Source organism: Macaca fascicularis, chromosome 2 (genome assembly GCF_037993035.2).
Source record: "Macaca fascicularis isolate 582-1 chromosome 2, T2T-MFA8v1.1".
In the NCBI taxonomy this organism is placed as follows: domain Eukaryota; kingdom Metazoa; phylum Chordata; class Mammalia; order Primates; family Cercopithecidae; genus Macaca; species Macaca fascicularis.
Window position 1 is genome coordinate 82,014,099 of NC_088376.1, and position 17,706 is coordinate 82,031,804.

Sequence of the window (17,706 nt, forward strand, 5' to 3'; positions counted from 1 at the left end):
TTTCCTCTATCTAGTTTATACAATCTGGAATATACAAAAGGGTTTTTAGTGTTGGCATGGCTATGGGCTCTGGTTGTGGTCTACTGAGCTACTGAAGAGTAGATAAGACCTTTTGGACAAAGCACAAGCTGCTTCCTCTGATAAGTTTTCTTCCACCTGTGACAGGGCAGTGGGCAATCATAATGTTGGGGTGGGACTAGTGGGAGGAGCTTGGCAAGTTGCTATAACTTCCCAGCTTGACAAATTGTAAAGAAAATAGATTGCTCTCTGAGTCAGATTTGTTTCATGTTATAAGCTGGTTTGCATAGCATGGGGAATGGTGCCACAAGGCCAAAAACTCTCTTAAGATTGTGTGGTCCAAATAGTTTCCATTATGTTGGTGCAAAAGTAATTAGAATTAGAATTCCCTGGGGAACTTTAAAAAATTCCAATGCCTAGGCCAATTGAATTAGAAACTCTGGAGGTGGTGCCTGGGCATCAGTAGTTTTAAAAAGAAATAAACAGAAATTGAAAGGCAAGTCACAAACTGGAGAAAGTATGTGACAAAATGCATACCTAATATAGGACTTGTCTCCAGAATATACAAAGAATGCTTAAAAGTTAATAACAAGAAAATAAAAAACCCAATTAAAAAAGGACAAAAGGGTTGGGCGTAGTGGGTCATGCCTGTAAGCCCAGCACTTTGGGAGGCTGAGGTGGGCAGATCATGAGGTCAGGAGTTCGAGACCAGCCTAACCAATATGGTGAAACACCATCTCTACTAAAAATACAAAAATTAGCCAGGTATGGTGGTGTGTGTCTGTAGTCTCAGCTACTCAGGAGGCAGAGGGAGAAGAATCGCTTGAACTCGGGAGGTGGAGCTTGCAGTGAGCCGAGATTGCGCCACTGCCCTCCAGCCTGGACGACAGAGCAAGACTCCATCTCAAAAAAAAAAAAAAAAAAAATGGGCAAAAGATTTAAATAGACACTTTACCAAGGAGAGCACATGGGTGACAAACCCATAGAAAGATGTCCAACATCATTAGTAATTAGAGTAATGCAAATTAAAACTACATTGAAATATTGCTATATGTCTTTTAAAATGGCAAACAAACAAACAAAAGCAAACAAAACAATGACAAAAAACAACACTTGACAATTCTGAGTGCTGACAAAGTACTGGAACTTTCACATATTCCTGTGCGAGTCAAAAATAATACAGCTACTTTGGAGAAAAGCTTGGCTGTTTATTCTATAGTTGAGCATTCACTTACCATACAAACTAACAACTTCACTCCTAAGTATTTACTTGAGAAACCACAACTTGTGTTTATATAAAAACCTATACGTAAATATTTGCAGTGAGTTTATTTATATCGGCCACAGACTGGAAACAACCCAGTTGTCCTCCAGCTGGTAAAAGGATAAACAAATGGTGGTTTAGCCATACAATGGGAAGAAAATGGAACAACATTCTGATACACACAACAACATGAATGAATTTCAAATGCATCTTACTAAGTGAAAGAAAGCAAACTTAAAAGGTTATATACTGAATGATTCTATTTACGTAATGTTGTGGAAAAGGCAAACCGATAGGGACTGAAAACAAATCAGTGGTTGCCAGGGGCTGGGAGTGGGAGGAGGGCTTAACTATAAAGAGGCAGCATGGAGAAATTATTTTGGGGGTGATGGAGCTCTTCTGCATCTTGATTGTGGTGAAGCTTACATGATTATATGTGTTTATCAAAGCTCATAGAAGTGTATATAAAAAAGGATGCATTTTATGATATGTAATTATAATTCAATAAAACTGAACTCCAAAATCCATTTTTCATTAATACAGAAAAAAAAGTTGCCAAGTGATTTAAACCCATAGCCAGGGTTGAGAGTTGTTGGCATTATCTCTCAACCTATCTATCAACAGATTTGAATGTGGGTTCTGTCATTTAAACTTCGGTTTGCACATTTTCCACGTACGTGAAATTGGAGATAATAATCTTTATCTTTAAAGAGATTAAAGAGTTTTAAGGGTCATGCTCTCTGGAAAGCACCTAATTTAGGGTTTGGCACAAAATAATAATAAGCACTTATTTAGTGCTATGTGCTCGGCAACATACCAGGCAATTAATATGCATCTCCTTTAGTCTTGACAACAACCTTATGAAGTAGGTATTATTATTTTTAAAGTGGAGAAACTGAAGTTCAGAGAAATTATGGAGCTTGCTCAAGGTCTCATAGCTAGTCAGTGGCTGAACCAGGTTTCAAGTCTAAACTGAATGTTATTGATTGCTATACTACTTCTGAAATCTTTATTTCAAACATCCCACTCTTTTATCATTTCCATCACTTCCTAGCTTTCTATCTCACTTTCCCAGTATTTTTATGGCAATGATATCTTGACCTCATTGACAATTCCAATTTCTACCGATTATACCACTTTTCATGAGTCACCATCACTCTTGTGTTTTCACTTCCCTTCTTAGCCAGCCTAGATTATGTGATTCAGCACAGTTTACTCTTCCTTTGAAAATACCCTTAACCCCATTACTTTTTTCTCCCTCTGCTTGGAAAAAGTTAAATCTAAGTTAATCCCAACTTTCTCTTTACTTCATTCTTGCAACTAAGCAGTGATTATTGCTGGAGATAAATGCACAATTGTGGAGACTGGACTCACCCTCAGGTGAGCCAGGTTTTAATTAAGACCAGGAGAAAAGGACCATGTATTGAAAAGGATGAAGACATAGGGGAGTTTGATTACTGTGGTATGGAGAAGCAGTGGGAAGTTTTGCCAAAGGTGAGGCAATATGTGATGATGATGTGAAAGTGGAAAGAAGACACTTGGAGCCGCACTTCCTTTAGTTTAGTGACCAACAATCACAAGAGTGAGAGGCTTGCTTGAAGAAACCTGCTATAAATATGCTAACATTGGCGTAAGTTATAATGTTTTGGTCCTGGCCTGGCTAGGGGCTCTGGGAGGATTCCAAATGGCCTCAGTGGCTAGATAAGTCAGTCATACAGTACAGAGAAGTGCTATGGATGGGGCAATAGGCGGAGAGGGGGAATCCTGTTTTAGGGAGAGGTAGGGTTTTTTCTTCTTGTGTTTGGTGCTGTGGTGAAGGCCTCAGTTACTGGGCAGGACCAGGGTCTTTAATGGAGGTAGGCTTGTGATGTGCTGGTAAAGGTTTAACAACTGACTCTCTGAACTATGGTAACAACAACAAACACATAGTCCCTTCATAGCTGATTCCAAGTTAACAACATGACATCATTGAATGTAAAGTTGGAAAGAGGTATGCACAATCAGTACTCTTGGCAGCTGGTGTGAGCTGGCTCCAGCATAACACAGGCTGGGCCAATCTCAGGCTCTCCATGTGAGCAGTGGAAAAGTCTAGATTATATACTGCCCATAAGCACTGTGATGGGGTAAGGGGCAGGCTCTGATTTACAGATGTAATATATCCTGTGAAGAATAAGACACAGGTAATTCATTCACAAAAATCACTGTGGTCTGGGAGACTGGGTCAAAATAGGATGAGATCTATTGAAAACTGTGTAGTCTTCATTAATCTGATGCATCGGCCCTGTGCCTTCCATGGAAACCTCTGAGTATATGGCTGCCTTTTGTCCTACTATCAACATTCTGTTCCACATGATAACACGTTTGGATCTAGAAACTCATGGTGAGTAAATTTCTCTGTCAAAAAAGTTTGGAGGTAATTGCTTTCACAGTAATAGAATTGCAAGTATTTCCAAAATTCATCCATGTGAATAATTTACTTTCATCGATAGGAGAGAAAACCCCTCAATTCTGAAGAAACCTCAACTATTAGGATATTCACGCTTGTGAGAGGATGACTTCAGGAGAGAAGGGGATAAATGGTAAAACCAACAGGAAAGAGAAGACAGGAGGTTAATAAACTCAGCTTATTTTCCTTATCAAATTAAAGAGACGTTAAATACAAACCAGCACACTTTCTGGTTTCATGTTTGTAGTCTGTGTTTTATGTGAAGACTATTCTACATGTATGACATTAATGTAGTGCTTTTCTTATGATGGCACTCATTGGTACACAGAATTCCCAATATAAGTTAGAATTCCTACTTCTCCTGAAATATTTGAAGAGACCAAGACATTCACTGTCAGTACATGGGTTGGCCCACATGATCTGCCACCCTAAAACCCAGAAAAGCCTCATGCTTTTGCAATGCAATCATCAAGAAGCAGGAGGTTTTCCTTTCTCAAGTTGTCCATTGGCCTACTCCAGCAATTCTGGGAAGATATTGTAGATCGCTACTCAAGAGAAGAGGAAGGAAAAGGAAAAGGCAGTAGGAGAGCCATTTCTACAAAGTATAGGCGTGTAAGTCCTGGCACCTTATTTTAAAAAATGAGTTTTATGATTCTTTCTCAAGGGGAGACAAGGAGCTGCTAGTGGACCTGTCACTGTGCAATATAAATCTGTGGAGGTGTTTGTGGCAGATGGCGCACCGTGATTCTCACAAGAGCTTTAAATCTCCTGGCCTGGCTTCCTTCTCCTTGGGGGCTCGATGCCAGTTTGAGGTTTATCAAATCCCAATCATATCAGATTTATTGACCTGTCATTTTGCTGCTCTGCCTATCTTTATATCTTAGCTGTATCCTTCCCCTCTCCCTCAAGAGGATTGACCTATCTTCCGGTGTAAAGGAGAGTTAAAATAAAAACAGAGCCATTAGAACATAACAGGGAATGAGAAGCTGGGAGATATATGAGAAGCAGAATAACTCTCTGTATTGAAAAAATAGGCAGGGAGCAGAGGCTAACGCTTGTAATCCGAGCACTTTGGGAGGCTGAGGCGGGCAGATCACCTCAGCCTCCCAAAGTGCGGGGTCAGGGTTACGAGACCAGCCTGGCCAACATGGTGAAACCCTGTCTCTACTACAAGTACAAAAATTAGCCAGGCGTGGTGGCATGCACCTTTAATCCCAGCTACTCAGGAGGCTGAAGCAGAAGAATTGCTTGAACCTGGGAGGTGGAGGTTGTAGTGAGCTGAGATCGCACTCCAGTCTGGGCGTCAGAGCAAAACTCTGTGGTTTTTTTGTTTTTGTTTTTGTTTTTTAAAAAACCCAGAAAGCAAAAAACAAAAAACAACAACAAAAAAGAAGGCCAGGCACGGTGGTTCATGCCTGTAATTCCAGCACTTTGGGAGGCCGAGGCAAGTGGATTAGTTGAAGTTAGGAGTTTGAGACCAGTCTGGCCAAAATGGTGAAACCCCGTCTCTACTAAAAATACAAAAATTAGCTGGGCATGGTGGCCGGCGCCTATAATCTCCTGAAACAGGAGATTTGCTTGAACCCGGGAGGCAGAGGCGGAGGTTGCAGTGAGCTGAGATCACGCCACTGCACTCCAGCCTGGGCAACAGAACAAGACTCCATCTCAAAAAAAAAAAAAAAAAAAAAAAAGGAAGCTACTATAATTAAGTCAAAACCTGGCCCTAACCTCTCTGGAAGTCAAGGCAAAAAAGAGCATTATGATCCACTTTTCTACCACTTCATACATCTCACCACTAAATACTCCGGAGAAGGGGGATGAGCAGTGACCAGGCTGGTAAGCACATTTTCCACAGTACTTCCTTGCATGGAGACACTTACCTGATAATATGGATGCGACGGCTGCAATGATGAAGGACACGATGACACCAGGTCCTGCCATTTCCTTGGCCACCAGGCCAGAGACCACATACATGCCAGTGCCCACACAGCTGCCAACGCCAAGAGAGATGAGGTCCACTGTGGTGAGCACCTGGGCTAGCTTAGTTCCATGTGCCGTGGTGGCCCCAGTTCCCTCTAGCATGGACTCCACTGGTTTGGTGCGTAGGATCCTGGAGTGCATTGCATACCAGGCAGCCCCCCACTGCACCCGCCGGGGGTCCAGCGAGGCGAGGAAGCCACTCATCTTGAGCGATAGGGGATGCAGTGAAGGCCAGCTGATGGAAGGGGGCTACAAAGCCTTAGTGGATGGTTCTGGAACTCATCTAGTGAACAGGGATCTCCCTTTTAGGAAAGGTCCAGAGGGACCCAGTGCAGCCTTCTCCTGGGCATGAATGTCTGCAGGAAAAACACAAGAAAGCAGAAGATGAGACCGAGTGAGAAACAAACCTTGACTTGGAGGGATGGTTGGAGGTTAATGTCCTGAACTGGTAGAACTGGTCTACCTGTGTGCTCATAACATGAAAGGGTTCCATGGTTCCACTCTCCTTGCTCTTCTCTACAGTCCTAAAGGACTGTCGGCACGTGCACTGTGCTGCACAGTCATCCTGATGAGGATGGTCTGAGTTAGGGCTCTGCTACTTCCTGCTCTGTGGTCTTGGGTAAGCCACGTCTGTGTTTAGGTCTCAACTGTCCAATGGAACAATACAGTCTCTCTCTTAGTGTTGATGTGAAGATTAGATGAGCGACATCCATAAGGAGCTTAAGAAAATACCTGGCGTATGGAAAGTGCTCGTCCATCTCACCTCTACCTCTTACTTGACTCTGCCAACACTTGGTCTGTGATTCTTGGGCATATTTTGAGGGGACACGATATCTACATTTTTTAACATAAGGATGTAAAATTGATCCATGAGGCTCAAGAGGGGCCATGCCACCCCATGGGTTATTTTGGCACTTGGATCCCAAATGAAATAAAAAATGTTTTGGGGATTTTGTTTTAAACTCTCAAACATTGGAATGGTGGGGAGTACTCCTGGCATCTGGGGGGACCCTGAGATGTGAAATGTGTAGGGCATTATCACACAACTTTCAGATATTTTGCTTGACATTCCTGTAGATTAAAATCCTGGTTATGATAATCTGAGCCTGGAACCTCACTCTCTTTTACATATAAACTCATAGGATATTTTGGATAGCCTTAATACACAAGTAAATTGAATTTTCCGGTAATATAACTATAGAATAAATCAAAGGAAGATTATAATGTATTTAGTTTGGAACTTAAGAGGAGTTGTTTGCCCTTTCAGAAAACCAAGGCCCCTGTGGGAATGCCACCCATGGTATTGCATTTCTCACGCCGCACTCTGGAATAGCCTGCCATCTGGAACTGGCACGTTTGCGGTGATTTTTCACATATTGCAAGCATCTGACACAGTCATTTGGGTATGCCTGGGTATTTACACACTGAAATATGTTGTATATAGGTAGATTATCTATAATTTCACTTCAGGATACTAAAAGGAGGTATGACCAAGTGTTTATTATAAAAAGAGGTGTTGGATCTGATAGAGTTGAGAACTACAGTGTTAGGTAATTTCTAAAGTTTAGTAAATTATAAACTGCAAATATATGAAGCTACTTTCTTTGGAAGCCAGAAGCTGGAGGAAATTTATAAAAACTGTATAAAATTTATAAAACTCATAAATGTATAGAAATTTTGAAATATAGCCAGACATTGATTCCAAATACTGTACTGACAAGCTCAGGACATTTACATAATCAGTAAGTACCTGCCTACCTCATCTACTCAAAGTATTAATGAATACTAAGCACTTAATGTAGCACTTGTCTGCTTCTAAAGGCTTTTCAAACACTAATTAGAAGAATCCAGTGAAATGTGGCTGTTTGGTTCACAGGTTTGGGTGACAGCCCTTCTGGTTTAATTTTTTCCTAGCTTTGACAGTGTTGCTTCGTGCTGTGTTTTTATTCTTGACAACACCTTAGATATCACTATAGTTGGATAACACACCAGAGATATTTAACAGGCTAGAGTGTCTGCATTCCTCCCTTCCACCTCCCCTTCCTCCTCTCCTCTTTCTTCTTCTAAAGATTTTTGCATTGGTAAGAAAATATACCATATGTTTACCAGGAAGGCTGCTAGAACAACTGCTTTGGTTAAGGTCTTGTGGGGACATGAATCCATGTATCTATTTATTTCCACTCAGCCAGCATATAAGGAACACCTGTTATGTGCCAAGCATGGCGTGAGGCTTGTAGGTGCAAAGACATGGTCCCTGCTCTCATGGAGCTTGCAGCCTGGGACAAGGGATAGTGGATGCCCACATCACACTGGAAGTGAGAGGGTTTGTTTTTGTTTTTCCCTGAAAAGCTCGGTTTTAATTATTTCTCTTTTTACACAAACATCGCATATCTATTGCAGAAAAGTCAGACAATATAAACAACAAAAAACCACATAAGTAAATAAAATACCACCCAGCTAGCTACAACCTGATTTATATTCTTTCAGACCCTTTTCTATGTAACTACACAACTGTTTGAATGGACCTATATATGTGTGTGTGTGTTTTATATATGTTATTATATCATTTATTCTGATTTGAAACTTTCTTGTTTTGCTCAACAATATGTTAGGATGTTTTCCCACATCAATAGTTACAGAAACATCATTTTAAATAACTGAATAGTAGCTTCACTATTGTGGCTTCAGTGTTTTTATTCAGAAAATTGGCCTGCTGCTTTAGTTTTAATTCATCTATTCAGGAAACTATACAAAGCATCTTCTCTGTGTCAGCCCAGCCTTATGTAGCAGTTGCTGTGGTAAATGAGACATTCAAGGTCCTGCTGTCATGGTGCTGACGTTTGGTGAGGAGGGAGGAGGCAATACATAAGTTGACAAATAAAATCAGTCAATTTCAGAGAGGGATAAAGACTGTGTTATGGGCTGAATCATGCATGGCCCTCTAAATTAGAATGTTGGAGTCCTAGCCACCACACCTCAGAATGTGACCTTATATGGAAATAATATCATTATAGATGTAATTAGTTGGGGGAGGTCATACCAAAGTAGAATGGGCCCTTAGTCCATATGACTGACGTCTTTATAAAAAGGGGAAATTTGTATACAAAGTCACACACACAGGGAGAACAGACATGGGGGTGATGCCTCTACAAGCAAAGGGAAGCTTCAGATTGCCGTGAAACCACCAGAAGTGAGAAAAGAGGCAGGGAAGCGATTCTTCCTCATAGCCCTAAGAAGCCAACACTGCTGATACCTTGATCTTGGATTTGTAGACTCCAGAATGGTGAGACAATACATTCCTATTGCTTAAGCCACCCGGTCCGTGGTATTAGGTTGGTACAAAAGTAATTGCAGTAAAGCACAAATTGCAAAAACCACAGTTACTTTTGCACCAACACAATACTTTGTTATGGTTGCCCTAGCAAATGTATTCCTCATAGAGCAAGGTAAGGAACAATTGTTTATATAAATATAAATATTCAATAATAAGTAAAATATATCTAAACTAGTATAGGCTTAAAGGAAATAAAATGGGGTGATTAAGGGGTGGGAAGGTCTCTGTGGACATGGCATTGGCTCCTGAGTGGTGCAAAGGGGCCAGTTGTACCAGGTGTCAGGGAAGTGCTCCTCACATTGTGGTTCAAGAGGGTAGAGCAGGTGTTGCATCTGCTGGGATCTAAGTGGGACTGGTATGGGGTAAGGAGGAGGATTTGAGTGTCGTGTGGACTAACTTAATCCTTATAACATAATTGCCTTTACAGATGAGGCAAAGTAGGCCAGGAGAGGGGCAGTCACTTACCCAGAGTCACCAGAGCCAGAGCTTGGCCCTGGGCTCCGCAGGGCTCTCTTGTTTGAGATGCACAGAGGTCAGACTGCCAAGGAGCTGGTCAGCCAAGATAAAAGGGCTGTGATTTTGATATTCAGTGCGGTGAGAAGCCCTCGGAGGCTTTTATTCAGGTGAGCAATATGAGAGGACTTACATTTCTAAAAGCTCATTGTAGCTGTCGCAGAATCTTAGGCCCCAGGACTCTTTAAGGCAGCCTGGGATGGATGTAAAAAGGCGAGGGGTGTGGACCTGCCGCAGCGGGGAGGCGGACAAGTAAGCAGAGATGTACAAGCCAGTGGGACTCTGCAGCCAGGGCAGTGCCTGCACATAGGACACTGTATGCAGGAAGGAGAAAAATTGTCAGCCGGCCCCAGGAGAGCCTCGCAAGCCATGTGCTGCTGGAATCGAGGAGACAGTCCCCATGGCAGGTTGTGGCTGTGGTAAATGCAGGTGGGCTTCATGCCCGCTTTTCAAGGGGTGGTGAATGGGTTTCCCGTCTTGAGACCCCTTGGCAGTGGCTCTCCATCTTGGGTGCACAATGGAAATGCCCAAGGATCTTTCAGCAACGCTGGTGCCTGTGCCCCACCCCAGAAATTCAAATGTAATTTGTCTGAAGTATGGCCTATATACAGGGGTTCTTTAAATGCCCCAGCTTATTCTAGTAACAGCTTATTCTAGCTGTTTTCCACAGGAGGCCACTAGTCTGACAGGTACTTCCTGTTTCCTTCCCTGGGCAGGTTGTGGGCCTCTTAACAGCTCTCCTCAGCAGGCAATGACTATGGATGCGGCACTGTCTGGAGATATCCCCTGGGCTACTTGTCCTGTTCAGCTTCATCAGAAACTCTCACAAGGACACCGAGAAACAAGCCAGCCTTGTCATGAAGGTGATGGCTTCTATTTGCACTTCGTATTCCTGGTAATTAGAAACCGTATTGAAAATGTGGAGAATCAACCAAAAGCAAAGGTTGAGGGTGGCAAGAATGCCCCCCGGTCCTATTCTCTTCACGTAATTCCCCTGAGTGCTTGCTTTATTGATGCAAACAGGGAGTTGGGACCATTTCCTTTCTTGGTAGGAAATTTACTGGAGAGAACAAAATATACAGAAGAAAACATGCTTCTAGGTGACTATTGGCAACATCCATATTCATTACCCCCAGATTATGTTAATCAAAGATAGTTTTGGAAGCTCATTGCTGTTGTCTTTCCAAGATGAGCAATAAATGTGTGTTGTGCTTTCTCTAGCACTTTAATTCAGGTTTCTCAAAATACTTCACAGCTATAACTAAGGAAGGCTTACAGGGCCTCTGGGACAAGAGAGTCATCATTGTGCTGCTTGCTGGCATGCCTGAGGGTTCAGTGGGCTCCAAGGATAATGATGGTAAAAGCAGGTTTGTTTCAGGATGCAAATAATTACAGTTTAGTAGTTCACTGAATGAGTAGGATTATCAAATTAGGTTAGAGACTGCCTTTGGAGGTGAGGAGAGGAAGGAAATGAAGGCTAACAAAACAGTAAACAGCCAAAAATCATTCCTGCCTGATTTTGCAAATATGCTAAGGGACTACAAAAATCCCCTCATGACACACCCGATGAGTAGTTGTCCAGCTTTTTCTGGAACATCTGGGCAGCAGGAAACATTGGCTGATAGAAGCAACCCTTTCACATGGTGGGACGGTTAGGATTGCTACAAAATTCTTTTAATTGATGTCCCCAGGAAAAATGAGGCTGCAGTTACAGAAAACATTGCCTATTTTCTGAGCCCCATCTGGTGACTGTGGGATCTGCGGACCCGCCTGAGGTCTCTGCCCACTCCTGTATCTAGGTCTTGGCTAACCCTCTCACCACCTCCCTGCTTTTGTTCCTCTGGGCTGAGCTCCTGGCTCTGGGTTAAGAACACAATTCAGGAACCAGGTTCCCTGCCTGCAAATTCTGGGTCTGCCTTTACTATCTAAGGGACCTTGGGCAAACCTCACTATGCATCAGTTTTGCCATCTGTAAAATGGGATCACAGTGGTACCTAGCTCACAGGGTTGTGGTGAGGAGTGGAAGAGCTAATACGTGTGGAGCTTTTAGTACCGTGCCTGGCATATAGTGCATGCTGTGGGAGCATTAGCCAGCATCACCCTGCTGTGGCCCCTGACACCAGGTGTTTTTGTTGTTGTTGTTGTTCCCTACTGCTGACACCCTTCTCACCACCTCCATCTCCTTAGACAGTGCTCAGAGGGCCTCTGGCCTGATGCCAAGTCCTTAATTAGGGCTTTTTTTCTGTTGAACCTCCCCTAGATTTCTCCTGGCTGCAGACTGTACACCCTGGTACTTCCACTCCAAGGGATTCTTATTTACCTTTCTCAAACTTGTGAAGAATGGCTTTTCTCTTTCCTGTTTTCCTTTATCTAAAGGGACCCTCTGGCATATTTGCTTAGGCCTTTGGATGTTATGCCTCCTCTCATTCTTCTATACCTTTGACTTTTTTCCCCAAGATGCACACATACCTTTGGGATGGCTAGACCATGGTACGTTCACCTTCAGTTACCACCCTATCCCTGAAAACATAACCCCTTCTGACTTTTCTGCCTGTGACTTACTCTGGCTCACTCAGCTAGCATAAGCTTTGATGGTGGATCCTCTCCTGAAGATCCCTCCTCTCCGCAGATCCCTTGCTTCTGTTGCTCTTCTACTCCTTCCAAGCTCACCGGATATGGCTTTATGTTTGCACCGCAACTGGGGATGTGCTTGCATGTCAGCCGCTCTGACTTTATACTACGTGGCCAGGTACAGGCCAGATGCGTCTTAATCTCAGGGTCTGCTCAGCTCTGACAGAACACTCTAGTAAACTGAACTGAGATGTGTGTCCCAGTAACTCTCTTCTGTTGTCTGCAGTTTTGCTCTCTGTATCTATACAGATTAGAGTTAATCTGCTTATGGGATAAGTCTTCAAGTTTTTGAGAGCAACTAACATGTATCTTAGAGTCTTATCTTTCCTAGACTAAACATCCTCAATTTCTTCTGTGACCAACAGTGCCTCACATGTTATAGCTTCTAGATCAACCACATTCTGATTTGTACTTATTGAACAGGCTGCAACTTATCATGGTTGACAGTTTTGGACCATGACAGAGTGGTGAAGGAGATGTTTTTGATCCATCTGGCCCAGTGTGTGTGTGTGTGTATGTGCATGTGCACATGTGCACAAGCACGTGCCTCTTATATCATGCAATGTTGGTGCGTGACAAATTCACTCAGATGTACGATTGGCTTTAAAACCAGGGTTCCTGATTTTCAGATTGCTAATTTTTTCAGTTGTATCTTTGCTAAGTGTTTGATCAAACCCATTTCAAATATTTTTTGATCACCTACCATATTATTTAACGATGTGCTAGCCTGTTTATATTATATGTGGAGTCTCAGACACAACCAACTTTGTTTTACTTGGAATGTCTTTAAAGGGGAGTATGAATCCACAATGACTGCATATTTTAGCTATGCAGATAAGGTTGCACCAATTAAGCCTCCTTTTCATAGCTTGTTGTTTTTTTTTTCGTTTGTTTCTAAAATGTTATTGAGTATATTAATCAGCTTTTGCTGTGGTAATAAACAACCCCAAATTTGAATATTACAATGGTGATGTTTGTCTCTTGCTGTGGCTCTACTCCAGACAGTGGATCGACTTTGGATCTTTTCCCCAATCTGGACTAGGGGTCTACTCCACAGGCCTTCTTATTTCCAGGATTCAGGCTGAAGGAGCAATCACTATCTGATGCATGCTGCTCTTTCATGGCACAACTGGTGGAAATGTAAAATATCTCTACTGCTTCTGCTGGGAACTGGCAGTTCCATTGACTTTCCATTAACTAAAGTAAGTCATACGACCAAGCCCGAAGTTAGTGGGGTGAGTCATAGAAGACAGGTGAGTCACATGGCACAGGGCGAAGCTGTACACTTTTCTTATAAAGGAAGATGTACGTAGTTTTGATTATATATCACTGACCCCTTACTATGCACTAGGCAAAGCAATTATATTTTTCTTCTGAGGCTGTTTTCTCTGAAATGGGCAGGTATCCGTACATCTGAGATAGAAACTTAAAGACTCTGATGTGTTCATTTCTGTACTTCCACAATTAATTCTTTAAAGATATAAATAATGATTGCCTGTAAATAGGTAAATTAAAAATGCATCTGCTTCCAACACCAAGCAGAACAAAATAAAGGTAACCCGTTTAATTCTGTTTGCTTGAAATAATTCTTTAAAAAAAAGCCTTATGAAAATAATTGACTTTACCTGGTCTGGGACAATATTTCTACTTACACAAATAGTTTCCCATTCTGCTCCCCTGTTTGTCAACACTCCAGGGTTGCGAATACTATCTGTATATATATTTGTTGGAAATTGTGGTGAAAACACTCTCAAGAGCATCTACTTGGAGAAGCAAGGAGGGGCTTGTTCAGAGATCGGTTACTCAGCGTTGAGATACCATGTTTCTCCTTCAATGCCCCAATCAGGACGGGCATCACAGTTTGACATCACCTTCTCCTCTCCTTTCCCATGGATCTCAGGTCTGGGGCCTCAGGTCTTTGCTTGGGGCCAGGTATCCTTGCGTGTGTGGCCACAGTCTGACATCACCTTCCACTCTTCTCCTGCGGATCAGGGTCTCCCAGGTCAGGGTCTCAGGTCTCTGCTTGGTGTCATGTGTTATTCATTGTATATATGATAATATGAACAAAACCAGAGTTCAGGAAATGAAAAACGCTTCATTAATCAGCTATTACTGGGAAACCTCTCTGTTAGAAGGGACAAATAACACCAAAAACCAGTTAATCCTTCTATGCCACCATAAAAGATTAAGAATTTGTATTAATCATTGCGAAAGTATTTAATGAGTTCCTAGTGTGTGTTTAGTTCAATGGTAGCTGTTATGGCCATAAAATAAATTACTGTAATCCACAGAATATCAGGAATTTAGGCACAAAACAGCTTCAGGGAGTGCAAGTGTCCTCTGCTTGTCCTTCCAGATCCACCCAGCAGCCCACTGGCTGTGTCCTGGGGAGCTGACAGGCTCTCTTGCCCCCTGGTTGGATTGGTCAATGGGAGGTACCAGCAGGTGATCAGGAGGATGGAAGAGAGGGAGGCCAGGTGTTTGTCCCTAGCTTCCCCTTGCCAGGTCACTGTGGGTTAGCTGTGGCTCCAGCCAGGTGGCCCTCTCCACATAGCCCTATCTCTCTCTGGTTCTGATAACTCTTTCTTTATCCTTGCTGTCATTTCAGGTAGAGGGTGGTACTCATGTTTCTAGCCCTTGGAACTGCATTTTGCCTCATGATTTCTCTACCCACTGCCCTTATCTTTATATATATTAACAGTTCTTTTCATTAACTTTCCTCAAAATACCAGACTTGAGTGTGCCATGTGCTTCCTGCTGGGATCCTGACTGATACATGGGTATATTCCAGGGCTGAGAATCATTCAGGAAATCAACCATACTTGCTGTGTCTACAGAGATACTGGGTTTGAAGTCAGAACACTGAGGTCTGGACTTTAACTCTGCTGTGTGACCTTGGGTTTGTATCTTAAAATCCCTGAGTGTCAGTTTTATTATCTGAAGTATAGGAGAAATAATAGTTACCTTGTAAACCTGTCGTGAGGATTTAATGAGATGATGCTTGAGGATGCAGTTTGGAAACCACAAAGCGACCTATAAGGGTAGGCATTGAAAATGTGACCTTGCCCCAAATGTAGCTAAGACACCGTAAGGGACTTGGTATTAGCAGAAGTAGATCATAAACTGTTTGCAATGCTTTGCTTACCAAAGAGGAAGAGGGAACCAGTAAAGTTTAGAAAAACTTTGAATGGAAGACTGATATAGCAATAGTTTTTCTGAGGCTCACATTTGGTTAGCCAGAAAAGTTAATTAGTTAGAACGTATTTCCCAAGCCTTCCAGTTGCTTGGGGTTTAACTGCATACAAAAGTTATTGGGAAGTATGATGAGCCCATAGGTCATTTCTAAATACATGCAGATTTCCAAAATTAATACTGTGAAAAGCGAGAACACTCTATCATTCCATGAGTATAGTGGGAATACTCTGTACTCATGAATCAGGAGATTGGAGGTTTTGACCCAGTCCTGTAGGACAAGCTATGATGAGACTTGAGTAAGCCACAGCTTGCTAAGGTTTCTATTTTCTCATTTAGAAAATGTTGATAAGGACTTTTTAATGCAACACTCAAAGTATACTCATGAGAGATGCAGAAGGTGGCTTTTTGCACAAAAATTCTGGTCTCCTCATCCCTAATGTGATTGTAGAGGCCATTCTGAAATGATGAGATCATATAATATTTGTATTGAGCTCATCCAGCCTGGCACCTTCATGCCATGCGTAATCTGAGCCCCCAGAAGACAATCTGCACCCACTCTGGCTGGATGCCCATCTCAGCATGTCCTTACGCCCAAGATAGAACACTGACTGGACTCCTAAGATACTGAAGGAAATGGAAGCCTTTCTGGCAAAATAGAGAAATGCTATTACCTATCTCACAGAATTCCCTCCTATATTAGGTTCCTCTAGCTGAGGCAACAAATGGCTACAAATTTAGTGGCCAAAACCAACAGATTTGATATTTTATAGCTCTGAGTCTGCAGGACTGTGTACCTTCTGGAAGTCCCAGGGGACAATCTATTTCCTTGCCTTTTCCAGCTTTTAGAATGTAGAGGTCACCTGCATTCCTTGACTTGTGGTTCTTTCCTTCTTCATAACCAGCGACATAGTATCTTCTCTCCTATCTGATCCCCTGCTTCCCTCTTCTAAGGATCCTTGTAATTATATCAAATCTACTCTCTAATCCAGGATAATCTCCTCATCTCAAGATTCTTAACTTAATCACATCTGCAGAGTCTCCCTTTGTCATCGTCACAAATTCTGAAGATTAGAACATGGACATCTCTGGGGAGCATTATTCCATCTTCTAAGAACCACTCTTATCTTAGACATGTCTCTCTTCATATTTCTGTACTCTATGGCAAACTGCCACCTCTCTCATCTCTCTTTTCCTGAAAACACTCAGGTGAGCATTTATATGCTTTTGGAAAAATTCTGTCCCTAATTAAATAAAAACTTAACCTGAACTACATATACCTATTGTCTGTCAAGAATACTCATGGTAGAGTCATTCTCTCAGCTGCTTTCAGAGGAGCAGCTTCAGAGCCTGAGCACTGAAGTGGCTTATATGAGGCCGCACCCAAGTGATGGCAGGTGTCCTGACCTCCAAGCCAGTGCTTTCCATACTGCTCCATATTTAAGAAGGTGAATGCAGCAGCCTATATTTTCTCCATATAATGTTATCCCAGGCTTGGGATAATCTCCAGAGGAGAATTAGGCATTTGCCTAGTTGTCTATATGATCCTTCTAAACATATTTTTTCCTTGCAGGATCTGAGGGAAGAAAGATGACATAATCTTGAAAGTCTTCCTAGAGATTTGGCTTTAATAGGAATTTCCTTATCTTGATCTGGAAAAGCCCAATTCTAGCAGGAGTCTCCTAAATGAACTTGTTCACATTAGTATTAACAAGTTGGCCTCCCCAGGGTTGTGCAGGAAAGTCTTTAAGTGGATGCATCCCTGCAGCTACTCACTCTGGATATGCTAAACAGAGTTGTCCATCTGAGATCCTTCCTCCCAAGTCAATAACTGTGATTTGGATGACTGGCTTTGTGCCTCTGGGTTTGGAGCTTACATTTGAAATTACTTTTGCTTTCTCTGTTCTCTGTATCTTAACCCACAGCCAGGCTTCTCTTGTACTTTAGATTTTGCTCTTGTGGGGGCCGGCCACCTGTTTCTTTGAGATTTATTTCATTGCACCCAAAGGAAATTTCGATTATTAAAAGAGTCTGCAGTTTAAGTCCAATAATTCCAACTAGACCCTTCAAAATATCAAGAACTGCCATTTCATGTGATACAACAATAGATGGACAAGTATAACTTTATTTTTGTCGGTATAGGTTATTATACATGCTCCACAAATTTTCAATTCTCAACAAAGCCTGACTCCAACACACCCAGCCTCACTCTACTCTTGGCTTTACTGCTCTCAATACACACCATCTGCAGTGAATTTCTATAAATATGGAGCACCTAGTTAATGTCTGCACTGTGTGTGCAAAATGTAGAGGCAAAAAGAAGAAAAA

The 17,706-nt window shown here is 42.2% G+C and overlaps 1 protein-coding gene across 1 annotated transcript in view; it reads right to left on the reverse strand.

Annotated features, from left to right (window-relative positions):
• Window positions 1–17,706, reverse strand: part of SLC7A14 (solute carrier family 7 member 14) — a 117,596-nt gene that overhangs the window by 55,268 nt on the left and 44,622 nt on the right. The window contains exon 2 of the mRNA XM_005546364.5: window positions 5,609–6,064. Within this exon, the coding sequence (XP_005546421.2) occupies window positions 5,609–5,912 (304 nt within the window). The 5' untranslated portion in view covers window positions 5,913–6,064. The remainder of the gene's footprint in view (window positions 1–5,608; window positions 6,065–17,706) is intronic.